Source organism: Cyanistes caeruleus, chromosome 6, assembly GCF_971803275.1.
Source record: "Cyanistes caeruleus chromosome 6, bCyaCae1.hap1.1, whole genome shotgun sequence".
Classification (NCBI taxonomy): Eukaryota; Metazoa; Chordata; class Aves; order Passeriformes; family Paridae; genus Cyanistes; species Cyanistes caeruleus.
Window position 1 is genome coordinate 9066879 of NC_141706.1, and position 18341 is coordinate 9085219.

At 48.3% G+C, this 18341-nt stretch overlaps 1 protein-coding gene across 14 annotated transcripts in view; it reads left to right on the forward strand.

The window, feature by feature from the left end:
* Positions 1 to 18341, forward strand: part of RAB3IL1 (RAB3A interacting protein like 1) — a 42561-nt gene that overhangs the window by 13399 nt on the left and 10821 nt on the right. For 7 of the 14 annotated variants that reach the window (XM_023928734.2, XM_086894877.1, XM_086894872.1 and 4 more), the window contains 9 exons: positions 306 to 540; positions 726 to 821; positions 2254 to 2331; positions 2911 to 3126; positions 4776 to 4904; positions 4992 to 5104; positions 6714 to 6813; positions 7404 to 7470; positions 7809 to 9689. In XM_023928734.2, coding sequence (XP_023784502.2) covers positions 306 to 540; positions 726 to 821; positions 2254 to 2331; positions 2911 to 3126; positions 4776 to 4904; positions 4992 to 5104; positions 6714 to 6813; positions 7404 to 7470; positions 7809 to 7891 — 1117 coding nt within the window. In that variant the 3' untranslated portion in view covers positions 7892 to 9689. Of the gene's footprint in view, positions 1 to 26; positions 127 to 305; positions 541 to 725; positions 822 to 2253; positions 2332 to 2910; positions 3127 to 3977; positions 4104 to 4775; positions 4905 to 4991; positions 5105 to 6713; positions 6814 to 7403; positions 7471 to 7808; positions 9690 to 14009; positions 14087 to 14803; positions 16321 to 18341 lie in introns of those variants that run through there. The other 7 variants (XM_086894868.1, XM_086894869.1, XR_015288540.1 and 4 more) reach the window with 4 other exon arrangements.

Genomic DNA, 18341 nt, shown 5'->3' on the forward strand with positions numbered 1-18341 from the left:
CTGGAATCCTAAAAATCCTTTTGCAGGGTGTTTCTCTTGAGCAGCAGGTGAGAATGGGATCCCTGGAGGAGCTGTCCTTAGTTCTCCTGCCTTACCCTGAGTTAATAAGGACATCCTGCCAAAACGGTAAAGCACTTCCATAGGGATGCAAGGCAAATGAACTGGTGCAGCTGTTGCTGCCTAAATTCTTCCCCATCACTCTCCCCACCTCATTCCCACTGCCTGTGTCAGGGGCTGGATGTGAGTGTTGGAGGAAGGATCTGGATCATTGCCATGCTCATTTTCCCTGTGCTGTTACCCCACAGCCAGGTCAATTTTGAGGAAGAGAGCCAGAATCCACCCGCTGTGGGACACTGGAAGCCCCTGATGCCATCCAAAGGCAACAAGGAGGAGCCAGAGAGTGGATGCCAGGATGCTGGAGGTGTGCATGAGCCCCAGTCCATGGAGCAGCTCAATGTGTCCCGGCTGCGCAGCTCCTCGGTGGAGATCCGGGAAAAGGGCTCTGAGTTCCTGAGAGATGAGCTGCACAAAGCACAGAAGGTGAGCCCCAGTGTTTTTCGGAACTCCTGGGGAGGGTGGCACAGGTTGGAGTGGTGGGGACTTTCCTAGAGGTGGTGACAGGAATCTTGGGTCAGAGATCAGGTGCTGGAATGTGGAGGAAATTCTGGGATTGACAGGCTGGGGCAGGGCATCAGCATCCCTATCCCTCTCCATTTCCTCAACAGGAACTGAAGCTGAAGGACAAAGAATGTGAAAGATTGTCAAAAGTCAGGGAACAGCTGGAGCAGGAACTGGAGGAGTTAACAGCCAGCCTGTTTGAGGTACCACCCTCTTCCTTTTCCCATAGTTTTTTAAGCTAAGCTTACATCCAGCTTCTTTAAGACAGCTTTCCCTGGACTTCCAGCCATCTCTTCCCACAATTTCCTCTTCTCCCCTTTTATTCTTTCCCACTTGGAGAAGCAGAACTGGCCAGTGCTGCAGGTGGAGGCTTTATCTGGGTTTCTCTCACCTAGCAGCTGTGGGGTGGCATAAAGAGCTCAGTAGATACGGTTCCAAAATGTGGGAATGCCTGGAGCTGGAGCCAAGCACAGCTCAGCTCCCGGTCGTTCTCCGTGCCTGCTCTGTAGCCTGGGCAGCTGCTGTGTAATAGAGATGATTCCCTGGCTTGTCCCAGCCCTTTCTGGGGGTGGGAACATGCTGGATGTCCTCATCCTCACTGCTCCAATGAGTGTCCAGAAGGCCTGTTGATTGTTGTTTTTGTTTTGGTTGTTTTTTCGTTGTGATGTGATTCTTTCCAAGCTGTATCCTGGCAAAATCCCATTCACCAGCAGCTCTAATGTCTGGATCTGTCTGGGTGAGGAAAGCCAGAGCCCATCTGTGCCTTTGAAACACAGGGCTGTGAGAGCCAAGGGAGCACTCCCTCCCAAAATTTTGGCCTCCTGAGCACAGGGTGATCTTAGAGATCGTGTAGCCAAGGGCTGTCCCCTTCCTTCCTTTGGTGGCCTTGGCCAGACGCTGTTTCCAGACTGCAGGGAGGCCCCAGCTGGGCTTCATCCCGCTCCTCTCTTCCTGTGGGAGAAGCTTCTAAGCCAGTTTCCACCATTTGGCTCCCACCTGAGCTCCAGCTCCTGCTGTGCCACAGTCCTGCCTGGGGCAATGGGAACCAGCTGCTCCCAAAGAGAAGTGGGAGCAAAGTGCAATAACAAGGCAGGCAGGAGCAGTGCCCTCACCAAGATGTGGAGCAGCGAGTCTGGATCAGGATCAGAGCCACAGGAAGCAGTCAGGGTCAGGAATTAGTGCAGGGATCACCCAGCAAGACTGCAGTGGCTGCAGGAACCAGGCTGAGGTGAGGATGGAGTCGCAGAGCTGCTGGAATAGGGGCAGACACAGCTGTGGTGTGGAACAGGTGGGTTCTAATGTTACAGCAGTTCCAAAGGGCAAGGAAAGGCAGGTCCTTGCTTCTGGCATTCTTCTCAGCAGCCCCTATCAGCGAGTGATGACCTTGGCCAGCTAAACTCCTTAACTTAGCCAGCTATGCTCCTGGAAAGGGGATGCACTCCAGGCTTTGGCACTGGGAGCCTTCCCTGGGAAGTTCTGAGGGAAGGCTCTGCACAGCCGATGGAACAAACCCTCTGGATGTGACAGGGCTGCCTGTCCCCTTGCCTGAACGTGTGATGTGGTGGATCTGTGGCCTCCCTTGTTGGCTGTGTGACCTGGGGTGCAACAAGTGGATTAAAACTCTCTCTGGTGCAGGAAGCCCACAAGATGGTGAGAGAAGCCAATACCAAACAGGCTGCGGCAGAGAAACAGCTCAGGGAGGCCCGGGGCAAGGTGAGTGAGTGACTCTCTGTGACTTCATTTCTGAGGTTAATGTGGTGGCATCTCTTCCCAGCCTGGCCACAGGGCTGTTTAGTGGCTGAGCAGAGTGAAGTGCAGCTTCATCTCTCTGAGATGCTGTGGTCCCTTTCTAGCACTTTCTCACTTGAGTGAGAGGGAGAAGGCCTCACAGACATCCTTGCAGTCTCCTGCTGATCCAGCTCTCATTTGGGAAATGGATCCACGGAGAAATAATGAATTTAATTGTCACAGGTCTGGGATGGAAGGATAGAGCAGAGACCTGGGGAGCTGGAATTTCCTCACATGGCTGCACCACAGGGTTGCTCAAATGGCTCCATCTTGAGAAGAGAGAAATTTCTTTAGAGTTACTGGTTCTGAAAAGAGCCTGGGACAAAAGGGGTAGATTCCCAAACAGCTGCTTTTTAAAATTCTGGATGGTGGTGGCACTGGGTGGATGGGGGAGAGGCTTCGTGGCTGGGCTTGTAACCACATCCCTGTGGTTTCAATGTTTGATGGGATGCAGCAAACTGGAGCCCAGCAGGTGCTGAGGGTGACTCTTGCTTGTGTCCCCAGATTGACATGCTGCAGGCAGAGGTGACGGCCCTGAAGACGCTGGTGATCACATCCACACCGTCCTCCCCGAACCGGGAGCTGCACCCTCAGCTGCAGAGCCCTTCCAAAGCTGGCTTCAGGAAGGGCCACGGGCGGAACAAGAGCACCAGCAGTGCCATGGTGTCAGCTGCCAGCCAGAGCGCGGCTCCAGAGCCTGTCAACCGGGAATGCAAAGAGGTGGGTGAGGGACGTTCGCTGCATCGGCCTCGGAGCCGCCGCTCCAGGAGCTCCGGGCTCAGGCTTCCCACAGAGCTCTGTGGTCTCACTGAACAGCTGTTTGTGCCTTGTTCCCTAAATTTGTGCTGAGGCAGGCACTGGAGGGTTTCCTTTTGTGCAGGTTTCCTCTTTGTCGGGACAGGAAGCAGTTGAGGGATCACTGATGGCCAGATCCAGGGGGTGCCAGTGCTGTGAGCAGATATCGAGAGCTGCTGAGCAGAAGCCACTTCCAATAGTCAGATGTGGACACAGCTGTCCTGGGAAGCAAATAGGAGGCACTTGGTCAAGAAAAATGAAGCTGAAGAAGAATGTGGTGGGGGAATATGTCTCACTAGTGATTTTTTGGGAACTGTGGTCTGTGTCGTGAAGAATTGTTGAGGGAGCACAAAGGCTTGTTAAAGGTTTGGATCTGTCATTTCTTCATGGAGGCAACTTCCACAGGGTGCAGATCTCCTGGGGTTTCAAATCTCAGGCCTCAGCCTCCAGAGTGCCCAGTGTTACGTATTGATGGGATGTTTTTTTGTCCCTCAGAATCCTTATGAGAGAGGTGATAAAAAGGAACCTGGCATTCAGAGAGTTGGTGCTCTGTGGGAAAGGTCTTAAATTGAGCCTAAAAATGGTAATTTCTGTTCCGTTTTTGCACCTCAAGTCTAAAGATGCAGCTTGTGGCCCTGTGGTGTCTTGAGGACCATGCTCAGTTCCTGCAGGGGAGGACCTGAGCCTTTCTCTGTATCTCATGGTTTTTACCCCCCTCTTTGCCTGTCTCTCTAAACCTCTTCCTTCACTGTCTGTCTCTCCCTCTGCCCTCCAAGTCTGGTTTCCCTGCTCTCCTCTCCCTGCTCCTTTGCATCCTCCCTGGGAAGGCTATCCACATCACCTATGAGCCAGGCTGGCAGGCCTTGGGAGCAGATGCTTCCTCCTCCTCCTCCTCACGGCAGGTAACCAACCTCTGGGAACGGGTGGGACGCACCTGCCTCTCACGCTTCCAGCCTTTCAGTTCCAGCTTCCTTTTATGCTAATCTCCATTTATTTTTTTCTTTCATTTTGTTTTTCTCCATTTGTTTTTCCATCTTGTGGCTCTGAAGCTGTTGCTGGTCCCAGGTGAGCAGTCTCCATGGCACAGAGGGGATGTGCTGGAATCTGGACTTTTCCAGCTGCGTTCACTCATGTTATTTCTGTTGCCCAGCTTAGTTTTATATTTTCCTTTCAGAAGCTTTTGTTGGGCTTGTAGGAGCTGCTCTGTCAGTCAGGTTGGTGCTTTGCCTGATGATCCATCTGGGATTTAAATGCCAGATCCCACGGAGTCTTCTATTGCCCCTCAGCTGCTCCCATGGGTTGAGCATGCACTTTGTCTATTCAGTGGTTGTGTGGTGGCTTTCCTGCAGCCACAGGAAGGAGAAAAAGCCATGTGAAGGAAAATGGGATAGAGAGGCAGGCATGGCATGCAGGCTTCTGGCACACACAGCCCAGAAAGGGCTGTGTCACTGTGGCACAAAACTGCTGCTGGGTGGGAAACAAGAGATCCTTGGAGCCAGGCAGCTTCCTGCATAGTAACAGGTACCTTTTGATACAGTGTTCCTCCTTCTTCCCCCTCCTCTTGGACACTCCAGGTCGACTCCATTTTGTTTGCCGAGTTCCAGGCCTGGAAGGAATCTCCAACTTTGGACAAATCCTGCTCCTTCCTGGACAGAATTTACCAAGAAGATGTAGGACCTTGTCTGGACTTCACCAAGCAGGAGGTGAGTGCTGTAAAAGCAGGAGCAGTGGGCAGCTCTGGAGTGTTACCTTCCTGGAATTCATTCCTGCTCTCCCTTATTTTGCTGCAGCTGTCGGAGCTGGTGCGAGTGGCTGTGGAGCAGAACACCCTCACCATCGAGCCAGTGGCTTCCCACACTGTCCCTGTGGGGAAGGCAGCAGCAGAAGAATGTGGTGGCCCCAAGTAAGAGCTGTGCCTCCCTGCCTTGTGCCCTCCTTGCTGCTGGTTTGTCCCCTGCCATTGAGTGGTGTGACAGGCAGCTTGGGGCCACCTCACACTAGCAGGAGTGTTGTGGTATTCCAAACAAAGAGGAGGGACTTTATTCAGATATTAAATTTAAGCCCTTTCTTACCTTCTAAGGTGTCCCTGTGACAGAGGGGACGTTAAGGTTTCCTGCCAGTCTCCTGAAAATTATTCCCCAAACAACCCATCCTGTGTTTATCCTTATAAGTTTCCTTTAGTTTTTTTTAAATTTTATTTTTTGTCTTCACAATGGCTTCTGGTTACAAATCATAACGTAAGTGAAATATTTATTGTTCAGTCAGTGATCAAAGGTCTCTGGAGCATTAGCAAGTCACTAACTCAGCACCATGTGGCAGCTTGGAAGCTTTTGCTGAGCTGACCTAACTCTTTAACCCTGTTTAAATTCCACCCAAGCAGGATGGGAAGGAACCTATTGGCAATAAAAACCCAAAAGGAATTAGTTCCCCTTTTTTCCCAGATGTAAACCACTAATTTTTATGGCAATAGTGCTTAGTTTCGTTGTGATAGCTGTAGTTTTACACCAAGTAGTACCAATTAAGGAAGTCACTCTTTTCCAGGATGTGGCAATGCTCAAATATGTGGCTCCTTACAGGTATCTTGTTTACAAAGGTTTTGGTCATCCTGCACCTCCTGGGAATTTAATCTTCTTAAGATGTGGTAATATTTGGTCAATGATTACTTCTCCTTGCATGCGGTCACTTGGAACCCGTGCTTCCACTCTTGGCTAATGTTTGCCTTGAGAGCAGTGGAAAACAAGCCCAGGGACAAGCTCAGGACCTTTCTGAAACATCTCCTTCACCTCCTGTGGCTCCCCAGAGCTTTTTTTTTTTTGCAGTTTGGGAGTGATGTTCCTCTTCCTGAGGAATTTGGTGATAACTGTGCACTAGAAAATTCTGCTTTATTGCTTAAAGTGGTGATGGGAATAATCTGCCTTGCAAATATCAGGAGAAAAGGGAAGAAAACAAAGGAATGCAGCACCCCTTGCTGATTATTGATTGGTAAAGGCTGTTTCCACCCTCTGAAATCTCAAAATGGGGAAGCCAAGCTCCTTTCCTGTCTGCCCAAGGAGAGGTTGGCTTGTTTTGAGTTCTTGGTATGTGCAAATCCTGCTCAAATGTTGGATTTACCTGTTTTGAAGCCAGCTTTGGTGCCCAGCCAACATAGTTACATCTCACCAGGAAAGCTGATACACCTGAGCCTGGAATGTGGGGGACATGTGCAGAGACCAGGGGACATTGGTTGTGCTCTGCTCCAGCCTCACTTTTTTAATATTTCCTGTGGTTTCCTCTGGAGGTATGTGTCAGGGAAAAAGTGCTTTCACCTAAAGTCTCCTAAACTTCCCATTTATGGAATATTCCCAGGAGCAAAAGAATATCAGCCAAGGGTTGATTGGTTTTTTTTTTCCTTCTTCACGCTGCCTGACCCAGGGGTGGCTTCTGATCTCTGACTTCCATCTCCCCAGCTGGCTGAATTGCTGGATCTGTGCTGTGCCACTGGATTGCTGAAGTGCTTTTCCCTTTTCCTGCAGGAAATGTGCTCTGAGTGGCCTCCCCAGGACCTGCAAGCACCGGATCATGCTGGGGGATTCTGGGAATTACTACTACATTTCCCCTTCCTGCAGGGCCAGGGTGAGTCCTTCAGCTCCCCAGAGTGCCTTGACCTTCCAAAATTATTCCATGCCCCGCAGTAGATGAGTTCCAGTGGGTCAGCCCTGGAATTGAGGAAAAACTGTGGGATTTGAGGTTTTTCCTGTGGTTGAGTTGGCTCTGAGTTGATGATTAGGGGGCAGATCCAGCTCTTCCTTCTGCTTTCAAATAACCTTCAGTGTGTTTATTTGCCATGATTTCATTCAGTACAAAGCTTTGATTGTTTGGCTTTATTGTTATTATTTAATTCCCCTTTGTAAAACACAATAATTTTCTGCTCTTTAGAGACTGTTGCTGTTCCAGTCAGATCCGTGCCTGGCTGTGGGAACAAACTGTCCTTTCTGTGGAGGGGAGGGAGAAGGTGGATCATTTGTTAATTTTGTTGTTGGGGCTCTTGTTCAGTGGAGGATTTTAGAAGTTAATTATTTCCTGAGCTGCATTTTTAAAGAGCTGATCCCACAAAAAGTTGATTTTTGTGCACAGGTTTGACTCCTTTTCATCACTTGCACCAAAGTAATGTCTCAAATATTTGTTCCTTTTGTTTTCTCCCCCCATTTCCCTCTGGCCCTCAGATCACAGCAGTGTGCAACTTCTTCACCTACATCCGCTACATCCAGCAAGGCCTGGTGAGGCAGGATGGTAAGAGCTGGCTCCAGGGGGATGCTTTCTGTGGAGGCAACTGGGAGGGGCTGTTTGGAGTGACAGGAGTGGGGCCAGCTAGGGGTGTCTTTGAGAAGCAGATAAATGACAACAGAAGGGCGTGAGAGGAGGGGTGTAGCATCTTTTCCTTGTTTATCAGCTTCCTGGGAGCTTTGCTCTGGGGTGGGGCTGGTAATGGGTGACGCCATGGGCCTGTCCTCCTTCCTTCCCCTTTGGGAATGCTGGGAGCACAGCAGAGCAGGAGCTGGTGGCCAGCTGTGCCCTCCTTACTGATTTTTTTGTTTTTTCCCCATCTCTGCCCCTGTTGTGCTTTGCAGTGGAGCTGATGTACTGGGAGGTCATGCGGCTCCGGAGGGAGATGTCTCTGGCCAAACTTGGATTTTATCCCAGCGAGATGTAAGCAGAGCCCTGAGTGTGGAAGGAAACTGCTCCTGGAGGAAGGGCTTGGAATGTGAAGCCTGTCCTGCTCCCTCTCACCTTCCCTCTGCCTAGAGCAAGGAGCAAGAGGCACAAGTTCCACCTTCAGCTGTCCCACTCCTCCAAGTGTGGCTGGAATGCAGCTACCACACTGCCCCTGGAGCTGGGCTGGCCCTGGCTGCTCTGGGATGGCCATCCATAGACTGGAGTGTCCTATATGCAGTGTATATCCATTTTTTAAAAATTTTTGTTTTTATATGCAATCTGCTTTGGCATAACCCAAGGCCAGGCCTGTGCAGGGTGGGAATTCTGAACCTTCCTAGTGAGCCAGTCTGTCAGAACAGATGCTGGCTGTCTGTTCCACTTGTTTTTTTGGGATGGAGGGTGCTGTCCCTGAGGTCCTGCTGACCACAGCAGCCCTGAAAATGCCAGCAGAGCACAATAATCTTGAACAGTTTGTTTCCAAGTACTTCCTTGTTCCTTTTCAAGGAGCCTGCAAGAGAAGCTTGTTGCCAGCAGAGTCACAAAGAGGGATTTGTTCCTGTTTTTAGCTGGATGTTTGGCACTGGGTGATGCAGGCTGGGGAATGGCTAGAGCTGTGCACCTGGGGCCTCCAGCAGAGGAAAGGGAGCAGGGAAATTCCCTAACTCCCAGCTGGCTGCAGGATTTTTTCTCCTGGACTAGGGAATCTGCTGCAGTTGTCAGAGGCAGATGCAGGACCCTGTGACCAGTTCCTGGTGTGAAATCCCCCATGATGCTCCTAAACACAAACCTCGCCCACAAACAAGCATTGGAGCTGATCCTGCTCTTGAGGGAGCTTTGGGCAGTCCTGTTCCCACCCTTCAGGCAGAGCCCATGTTCCCAGGTTTGTGTCTCCAGGAGGAGTGTGCCAAGCTGGGCAGTCCCAAAGCCTGGAGATTCCTTCCCAGTGTTGCATCAGACCTGGAGATGCCTGTCCACTGGGAATCACAACTTTTCCTGGGCTGCCATTCCCTGGTGAGGGAATCTGAAACCTCTTTGTGTGCACATGAGGGATGTGGCTGACATTCCTGCCTGCCCCAAAATGTGCTGGGAGGGAGGGATGTCACTGGAGCTGTAGGAATGCACAAGCTTGACACATCCTGAACTCAGACCAGGTTTATTAAAGCCATGACAGTATTTTGTAGCTAATTTAGCCTTTTTTTAAGTGACTCTGGAATCAGCTCAGCCATCACCCACTCTGGGGTTTTCACTTCTGACAGGGTTGTCACCCTGTCCCTCTGCCACCCTCAGCAAGCTGGTGCCCATCCTCAGCTCCATAATTCCATCCTCTCCTGAAGGATATTACAGTAGGAACCAAATTTTCTTCCACTGAGCTGCTGGATTGCGTCTAGGGGAGAGAGAAATAACACAGCTTTGGTTTCCCCAGCTGTGGATTTCAGCTCAGATTAATTCCACCCCTGGAATTTCTCCCTGCATCTCGTCCCCCTGTCCTTGTGATCTCCACGTCTTCCTGTGCCGTGAGCTGCCACACTGCACAAACATTGCAGCACTGGGAAGGAGATGATCTCTCTGGGTAGGAGATGTTTTGTTTTGTGGGATGTTTTTTCGCCCTCAGTGTCACGTTAAAAAGCACTTTGAGACAGAAGGAACTGGAGCAATGCCTTGTCTGAGGTTGTCTTGCATTTCAAACGAAGCAGAGAGAACAATTTGTGAAGGAAAATGAAGTCACTCTGTTAGCAGTGGGATGGTTGCACCCTGCTCTTTCATAAAGGAAAATAAACATTTGCTATTAACCTCTACAAGCCTCGTTGGAGTTGGAGGGTTGGGGTGCTTGGGGTGCAAGAGAAAATCCTACAGGATGAGGTTTGGGATGCTTTTATTCATCAGAGCAGGTACCTGTTCTTCCTGAGGGAAGCTGAGGCTTCTCCTGCTCCGTTGTGTCTCCTTTAATTTCCCAGCTTGAAGCACTGCACGGGTGCTGGGTAATTGGAGGATCTTCTTCCTTCCCCTTTTCCTGATCCATCTTCCCCTTCTCTCAGCAGGCAGAGGTTTTGGGGCACCCTGGTTTCACTAAAACCACTTGCTCTCCTCCCTGCTCTGCTCTGCAGATTAACGTGGAATATCTCCTCTTGCCCTGTGCGAGATGACAATGGGAGAGCTGTGTACAGAACGCGATTTAATTTCATTTTCATTTAAAAAGCCACGCAAAAATCCGGTTGTGCAGCACAGTCAGGCAGCCACGAGAGGGCACAGGCAGCCCAGGCACGGACTCCCTCCCTCCCTCATTCCCTCCCTGTCTTCCCTGGGAGAATGGAGCATCTCCAGGTCCCACCTGTGCCTGACCGTCCCTCCAGCCTCTTGACAGGGAAACATTCCTGCTGCAGCTTCCCTGCACTGCTGGGAAAGGGAATTGGGCAGCTGGAGAGTGAAAAGGGAGGACTTGGATTTCTGTAAGGGATGGTCAGGTGAGAGACTGGGAATGTTTTGCTGTGTCTGGGTCTTTCAAAGTAGTGTCTGCAGGGATTGCTGTCAGAAATTTCCCTGTGACACTGGCTCCTAAACTTCTAAGGTATGAGAAAACATCATGTCCTCTGTTGCCAACCTTTTCCACCAGAACTTTTGTGCTGTTTTTCACTTCATAAATAAACCAGAGTTTGAGCAGAGTCTCTGGGTCCTCTGGTACCTCCTGCAATCTTCCTTGCATCTATTTGTCTCAACAAAGAGTCTGCCAGCCTGTCCTGGGCCAAAATAAAGAGCTTCAAAGGGATGTGAGTTCAAAAATCTGCTTTTATGGACGTGTTTGACTTGCTTAATTTTGTTTTCATCCCTGTTTCACTCGAGTTTGGGGAGAAAAGGGATATTTGGGTGTTTGGATAATGGCAGAGGTCAGTGTTGTGCACAATGAAGTGCTTTTAAGCATTTGGATATTACTATTTGAGAAAGTGGAATTTAGAGCAGTGAGACTTGGTTGCTCCTGGAAGTTTTCTGTGTCTGCTGGCTGTGTCCTTTCCCTGCCTGTGGAATTACTCCAGGTTTGCTCAGGACTGTAAATCAGGCTGTCTTTGCGCAGCCGGTCAGGCTGTCCCCACATGCTCACAGAGATGGATGGTTCCTGTTCCCAGGAACCAACAAGTGAATTTTTTTTTTTTAATTTTTTTTTTTTTATTTTTTTCATTATTTACTCCAGGTGCAATCAAGGAAAAGAGAGAAGATAAGCAAGCAGCTGGCCTCAGAAAGGTCAGGATTTTCCAAGCTTTCGTGACCTTCCTGTAGGATGGATCCATCAAAGCATTGAGGTTCCCTGTATTTCAGGCAACACTGGGCCAGCCATGGGGAAATTCCAGTTGTTTTGGACATTCAGGGAGTGTGGCCCTGCCAGGAAAAAGTCAGATGTCCTGGCACAGCTCTCAGTGTGCACGTGGCACCCAGGGCTGGGGCTGGCCTGCTTTGCCAAGGCAACCCATTCCTAATAGGAACAAATCCCTGTGGTACCTAGTGCTGGGAGCCAAGAGGTTAGATTTGCTGTTTATCATGTCAATATTCCCATGTTTGTGCAAGGCTCACTGGGCTGAGCTGGAAGGTTGACTTTAGCCAGGCTGAGAAGGCAGCTGGACTTTGTGCTGGTTTATATAACGTCCAGAGAATGTTTCACCTCCTTTCAGAGTGGGTTAGGAAGGAAAAAGAATGTAGAGAAAATGAGATTCAACCTAGTTGTGGGCTGGATGTGAGGGGAAGAAGGGAAAATGGCTATAGAATGGCCTTAAGATAAAGGACAGTAGATTTGGATGAGATATTGGGAAGAAATCCTTCCCTGTGAAGGTGAGGAGGCCCTGCACAGGTTGCCCAGAGAAGCTGTGGCTGCCCCAACCCTGGAAGTTCGACCAGGCCAGGTCGGATAGGGCTTGGAGCAGCCTGGGATAATGGAAGGTGTCCCTGCTCATGGCAGGGGAGTGGAATGAGATGAGCTTTGAGATCCCTTCCAACCCAAACCATTCTGTGTTTCTGTGATGAATCTGAGCTGCCAGTGGTGTCCTGGCTCAGGAGATGAGATAGCACTGGCTGGAATGATGAAGCAGAGGGACAGCAGGGAAAGTTTAGGAAGGAAAAGACACTCCTTAGCTTTTGTTTGGCTTAATCTTGAAATGATTCCCCATGTAGGAGAAAACATCAGCTGCACGGGAAAAGCTGAGTAACTGGTACAAATCTGGTTACTTGCAAGTGACTCCAGTGATGAAAAAGCCATTTGTGCAGGAGCAAAAGTCCCAAAACAGCTCCCCATGGGACTGTACCAGCGAGGGGAGCTGGGAGAAGGAAGTTGAAGGTGTTCTTCAGGAAGCTTTGCAGTGCAAACCCCAGCACTCAGTCCTGTGCTGCTCACAGAGCTTCCAGGGATATCCGTGTGGGCACAGAGAACATCCTGAGCTTTTAACTCCTAATGCTTCCAGTTTCTGCTCCCTCTCTGGTTCTGGGGCTGCAGGCTTCCCTCTGACAGATGTAGCCATGGGATTGGCTCCAGGACAGCTCCCTGCCCTTAATTCCCTGGCTCACTGTGCTAATTCTGCTCTGTTAATCACCTTAGAGTCAATTTAAGGTGCTCCACACAAATGGACTCTCAATGTGGGTCACAGCTCAGTGACACCTTTGCTCTTTCTGCATCAGCACCTGGACAGAGGTGACTTGTCCCCTGCTTCTGGTGACCTTCCCCTTTGTCAGGCCACCAGTGCCATCTGGCAAAACCAGGAGGAAGGAGGGAAGCACCAAATCCAACTTTGCATCAAGCTGAGGGCAGTAATAAATGATGTCTCAGGAGAGCTGAAGCAGTGTCTGATGGTCCCATGGTGCTTTTGGGCAAGGGAAGTTTTGCCAAAATCTTGGTAACTCGGGCAGACATTAGTCCTTAATAGGAGAGGGAAACTGGGCTCCAAATCTGATTCATTTCACACTGGAATGATGTGTATGTGGAGAAGACCTCGTGGGCTGTGTTTGAGTAGTGCCTGAACCAACTGAGTTGGGAGAACCCAAAAAACATTTTTCTGTTGTCAGCAGTTGGGCTTTGCTACTTTCTCCTACTGTGCTGGTTTTAAAAGCCTGGCTTTACACTTTCAAGATACACAAATGAAACCCTCTCTCTTACTGCAGCACTTGGGACTCATCTCCACATTCAGGAGAGCTTCTCTGAAACGATTTACTAAATATTTCAGTAGAGGCCTTAAAAACTGTTCCTCTCTGTTTAGAAAGACATCGCAGAAAGGAAATTGCTTCTCAATCTCTGTCCTCTTTTGTGTTTGAATCATTTGTGCATCATGGGGCAGAGCAGGCTCAACATCTCTTTGCTTTTAATTCTTCATTTTATTTTATGCAGACAGAAATGTTCCCAGGGAATGATTTGGGCTTCATGGGATCTCCAAAGATCATCCAGCTCCTGACTTGCCCAGAAGCTCCTGCTGCACCATTCAAGCCCAGACATTCTGTTACTGTGGAGTTGTTGATTTTCTGCAGGGTTGTGGAAGGAGTCATGGTGCTGGAATGCTGCTGGAACACTGTGGCTTCAACCATTCCTTGCCCTCTAGTACTGTTGGATTCCGTTTCACTTGCATTCCTTCACCAAATCAGGTGTTCAATTTTAGCACTCGGTGAGCTCCAGAAGGATGGGGAGACAAGAATGAGCAAGACATGGAATTGGAACTGTCAGCAACACTTCGATTTCTGTTACACTTTATTTCCCCCTCCCCAGGTGATGGTGAGGCACAGGCTGTGCTGCTTTGCTCCATTTGGGGTAGTGAGTGTGGCCTAAAGGTTTGTGGACTTGCAAAGGGTGATAATTTCAACTGTGAGTGATTTACCTGGAGCTGCCAGACCAGGAACTGGCTCCAGCTGAGAAACCAACAGCATCTTCGGCTCAGAACCCAAACTTCCAGGGTTTATCAGGCATCTGTAAGCAATAAGGGAACAAAACACACAGAGAAAGTGCAATATGGCTCCTATTGCTTAATGAAGGCCAGGCTAATTGAGGGCAATTAAATTAATCAGGGAAGTGAACCAGCCACACCCATTCGAAGGAGGATGGGTGCAATCACAGGCAATTACTGTAATTAATCTTCTCATTGTTGTCCCCACAGCCAGCACCTGGCCAAGAAGTTGAGGAGTTACCTAACTGTGCTCAGGAGGATGCTGCAGGCGAAGGTGGTGCTTCCAGGTGAGGATCCTTCTCCTTGGCCTTTTCCCACTCCTTTCTCGAATTTCTGCTGAGCCTCCCTTGACCTGAACAGCCTGGGCTTGACCTCCAAACCTCAGTGGCTGGCAGAAGGTGGAAAAGCTCTGACACAGGATATTTTAAAACACATCATTCACCCCAGTGAAACTTACATTTGTTCCCTCCAACCTCTGTGAGGGGGTAGATAACACCTTTATTTTATTATATTTTTATTTATTTTATTATGTTAATTTAATATTTTTGTTATATTTTTATTTTACTCTGTTTTATTATATAATTTGTACTTACTTTATTATATTTTATGTTCTGCTGTGGGGGAATGATCCACCTCCTGGCTCACTCTGGAATTCTGGATTAATCCCTTTATAATCTTTACAACATGGTTTCCAAATGGATAATAAGTGTGTGGCTGAAAATGTGAATGGAATATTCACCTTACAGCAGCTCCAACAATGCCCTGTTCTGTAGAATCCCCAGAACAGAGGGATGGGGTAGGGAGGACTCAGTATGGAAGTGTTTCTCTGTGATATCTGAGGAATTTAGGCTAATTTTTCAATAAAATATATATGATAGCATGAAATAACCCAGCATAAACACTGGAAAAAAAATAAGGTTTTTTCAGAGGCTGAGCTTACTGGCTTTTTTGGGGGTTTTTTGTTTGGGTTTTTTTTTGAGTTTTTTTTGTTTGTTTTGTTGGAGTTTTTTCCTACAGAGTTTTAAAAACCTGTTGCAAGAAGGAATCTCACAAATGTGGCTGTCCCATCCCTGGAAGTGTTCAAGGCCAGCTTGGAGGGGATAAAAATCTGAACCATGAAGCTGTTTCTCCCTACACTGATGCCACACAAAAAATTATGTTGTAAAGAAGTTTCCTGAAACCTCTAGAACTGGGCCCCTGCAGACTAAGTAAAACATGATTTTTTAAAAAAGCAATATGGTTAATTGATGAAGCTATCGATTTGTAACAGTTAATTTTTGTATAAGAGCCCCCTGTGTGTGCATTAGGGGAACCTGTTTATTCTGGGATGAAATGAAAGCCCTAAAAATGGGGTCATTTTCTGCTTTGAGTTCTGTGACACCTCGTGGCACCTGCTTTTGGGCAGGATGAGTTTGCCTATGGAGCAATTCCTGTGGACTCTGGCAAGCTCCAGTGTTGTTTTTAGGGGCCAGATGAGGATAATCTGGCCATCACTTTGTCTCCTGACCTGGGACAGCCTATGAGTTTCCTTTGTCTGCCCCTCCACCTGATGGGACAGGTTTCAATGGGTTCATTTCACAGAACCAGTGCTGTTAAGGCCTCTGGGCTGACCTCAAGACAGTTTTGACGTAAAATCCACTGCTGGTGTTGACCCAAAACCCACCAAAGCGTTGGATGGAGCTGTGGGTGGAAAAACTGCTGCAAGGTGCTCACCATACCCCAGGATGAGCCATGAATGGGCACAAAATAGAGTTTAAGAAAACTGTAAAATCTTTCTATGAAATTTCCACAACAATTTTGTTCTCAGCTGCCTCCTCAGACAGTCTGGAGGCCAAGTTTGAGTGGCCAGACAAATCTTTGACAGGAAAATCTCCTTTCCTTTGGTGTTTGTTCCCAGGATGAGGGGAAGCAGCAGCATTGATCCTGAGATTGTGAAGGCTAATAAAAAAATCCATATGTGCTATTAAAGTCAATGGTATCAAAGTAATTCCACTAATTTGACCTGGTGAAGTGGAAAAAGGACTTTCTGCACTCCCTGGCTAGTGTTCCTCCATAAAAAGCCCCAGGAAAAACAGGGAAAGCCATAATAAGCAAGTCTGATCTCAGGTCCTTTTTTAGTTTGCTTCCACAGCGTTCTTAGCCAAGTTCAGTGTTCTTGAACTGCTAAAGAAAACCAGTTACAAGGCTAAATCTGAAACTGGAGCTTGAATCACCCTTTATGTCAAATCCTAACCAGACTTTTTACAATTCTGAATTTGAACATGTTTTCAATCTCAGAACAAAACCTGGATGGTGATATTCCCACCCCAGAAATCTCCTGACTTGCTTAGTTGGCATCTCCATGCCACCTGCTTGTGGGTTTGTATGGCAGAAGGCACTCCCAAGAGGGAACAAATTCCCTGAGCACCAGTGACTCTGGAAAAAAACACATAAAGCACTTGAATGGTCAACAAATAGTTATGATTTTATTGAGTGGTAGAATACACAAGGAAAAAAAATTTGCTCTTTTTGAGTTACTGGATTTTTTAATATTTTTCTTTTTTTTTGAGAATTAAAAAAAAACAAAACAGGAGCTGTCCTATAAGGAATGTGGGTTTGCTGTTTTAACATTGGACATGTTAGAGCTTTGTTATGAGGGCTTTCTTGGGAAGGCATCTACTAAGGAAAAGGATGTCTTTGCCCTAATGAAGATCTCAAATCCAGCCAGAGAGCTCAGCCCCTGCAGCAGGAAATGATGGTGCCTGGACATGGGTCCTGACCAGCCTCCCAAGCCCTATTTCAGTGAGCAGTTGGGATCTAGACTGCTCGAATCCAGGCCTGGCGGGAAACCTCCAAGAAAAGTCCCCTAATTCCCACTGTGCTTCTCCCTGAAAACTGAGGGCAATGAGTCCCTGCTCCCAGAGCTGTGGGAGGTGGGGGCTTAGTGTGAGATCCAGTTGACTGTGAGGTGCCTGTGGATGTCACCAGTCCCTGCCACCCCCTCTGAGCCCCAGCTCTGCCCTGTCCTGCCCTGTGTCTCCAGCACAGCCCTCCAGGCAGATTCCAGCCATGCTGGGAGATCGTGGGACACCTGATTCCAAATTTCTCCTCCTTCAGCCCTCTGTATTTTTTCTCCAACTCTCATACATCCCTCCCCAACCCCTGACTTTCCCAAACTTCTCCCATCTCTCATTCTCCCCACAAAACACACCCAGAGACTTCTCTTTGCTGCAGTTTGTGCTTTTCTCTGACATCCTCAATCATCCTGGTCCTCCAGCTCCTACTCCAGTCCCCCACAGTGAATGGGGAGAAAAAATCCAGTCCTTCCCTGGCTGTTGTTTGATTCTCTGCCCTGAAACCACCTCTGTGTTTCCAGCTCCCCATTTCCATGTGGTGTAGCTGGATTCAATAAACCCTGGCAGGCTTCCAGCACCCCTTACTGGCTTAGGTTTTTTTTCATGCTTGTCTCATTACAGCACAAATGAATGACCTTTATCAAGAGAGAAAGTGGACAAGATTTCACCTCATTATTTTCATATAAACTGGTTAGTTAAGAGTCCTCAGAAAGCTGGGCAAAGCTGTGCTGAAAATTCTGTGTTTTGGTCATTATGATGGCAGATTTTAACCTGCTCGTCTCTCACTCATTGCTGCCTTGGAGACAAAGCTCATGGGAAGTTTATATCCATCTACATTTCCAGTCTTACTGAAACTTCTGGAATATCTCCAGATAAAAGTAATTTTACTTGGAGAACAATGATAACAAAGCAGATTGATCCAGACTTCCAGGGCTCTTTGTCAGTGATCTCTTTGACATGCTCCAGTTAAAGAGTGGAGAGCTTCTAGAATCATGGAATGGTTTGGGTTGGAAGGGACAATAAAGATCATTCAATTCCACCCTCCTGCCATGGAAGACCTTCCCTAGATCAGGTTGCTCCAAACTTCATCTAATCTGGCCTGTAACACTTGATGTCAACAAGGAATCAAGGCACATAGAAAACAACTCAAATTCCCAGATAGCTGGAATTTTTTGGAAGTAGAGGAAAAAGCTACATGAGCCAGAGAGGCTTTGCCTGGAAAAATAATAAGTTTTTTCTGGGAAAAAAATGCCCATTTGCCTGAGAGCTGATCTTTTCCCCAAGATCAACGGAGAGGAGAGGAGAGGAGAGGAGAGGAGAGGAGAGGAGAGGAGAGGAGAGGAGAGGAGAGGAGAGGAGAGGAGAGGAGAGGAGAGGAGAGGAGAGGAGAGGAGAGGAGAGGAGAGGAGAGGAGAGGAGAGGAGAGGAGAGGAGAGGAGAGGAGAGGAGAGGAGAGGAGAGGAGAGGAGAGGAGAACAGGGCTAAGGAGGAAAATATTTGCTCTGGAAATAAGACAAAAAATGCAAGGGCTGTCAGAAAAATAAGCTGGACATTTAAAAACTTTCGCTGTTGATGCTACTGTACTCATGGTCATCCTTGCTGGAGCACAGTGAGGTACATTCAAGGATGGGGTGCACAAATTAAGGCAATACTGATGAGGTTAGCCAAATTCCAGGCTAGCTCCTTACTACCTGCCTGGAAAATCACA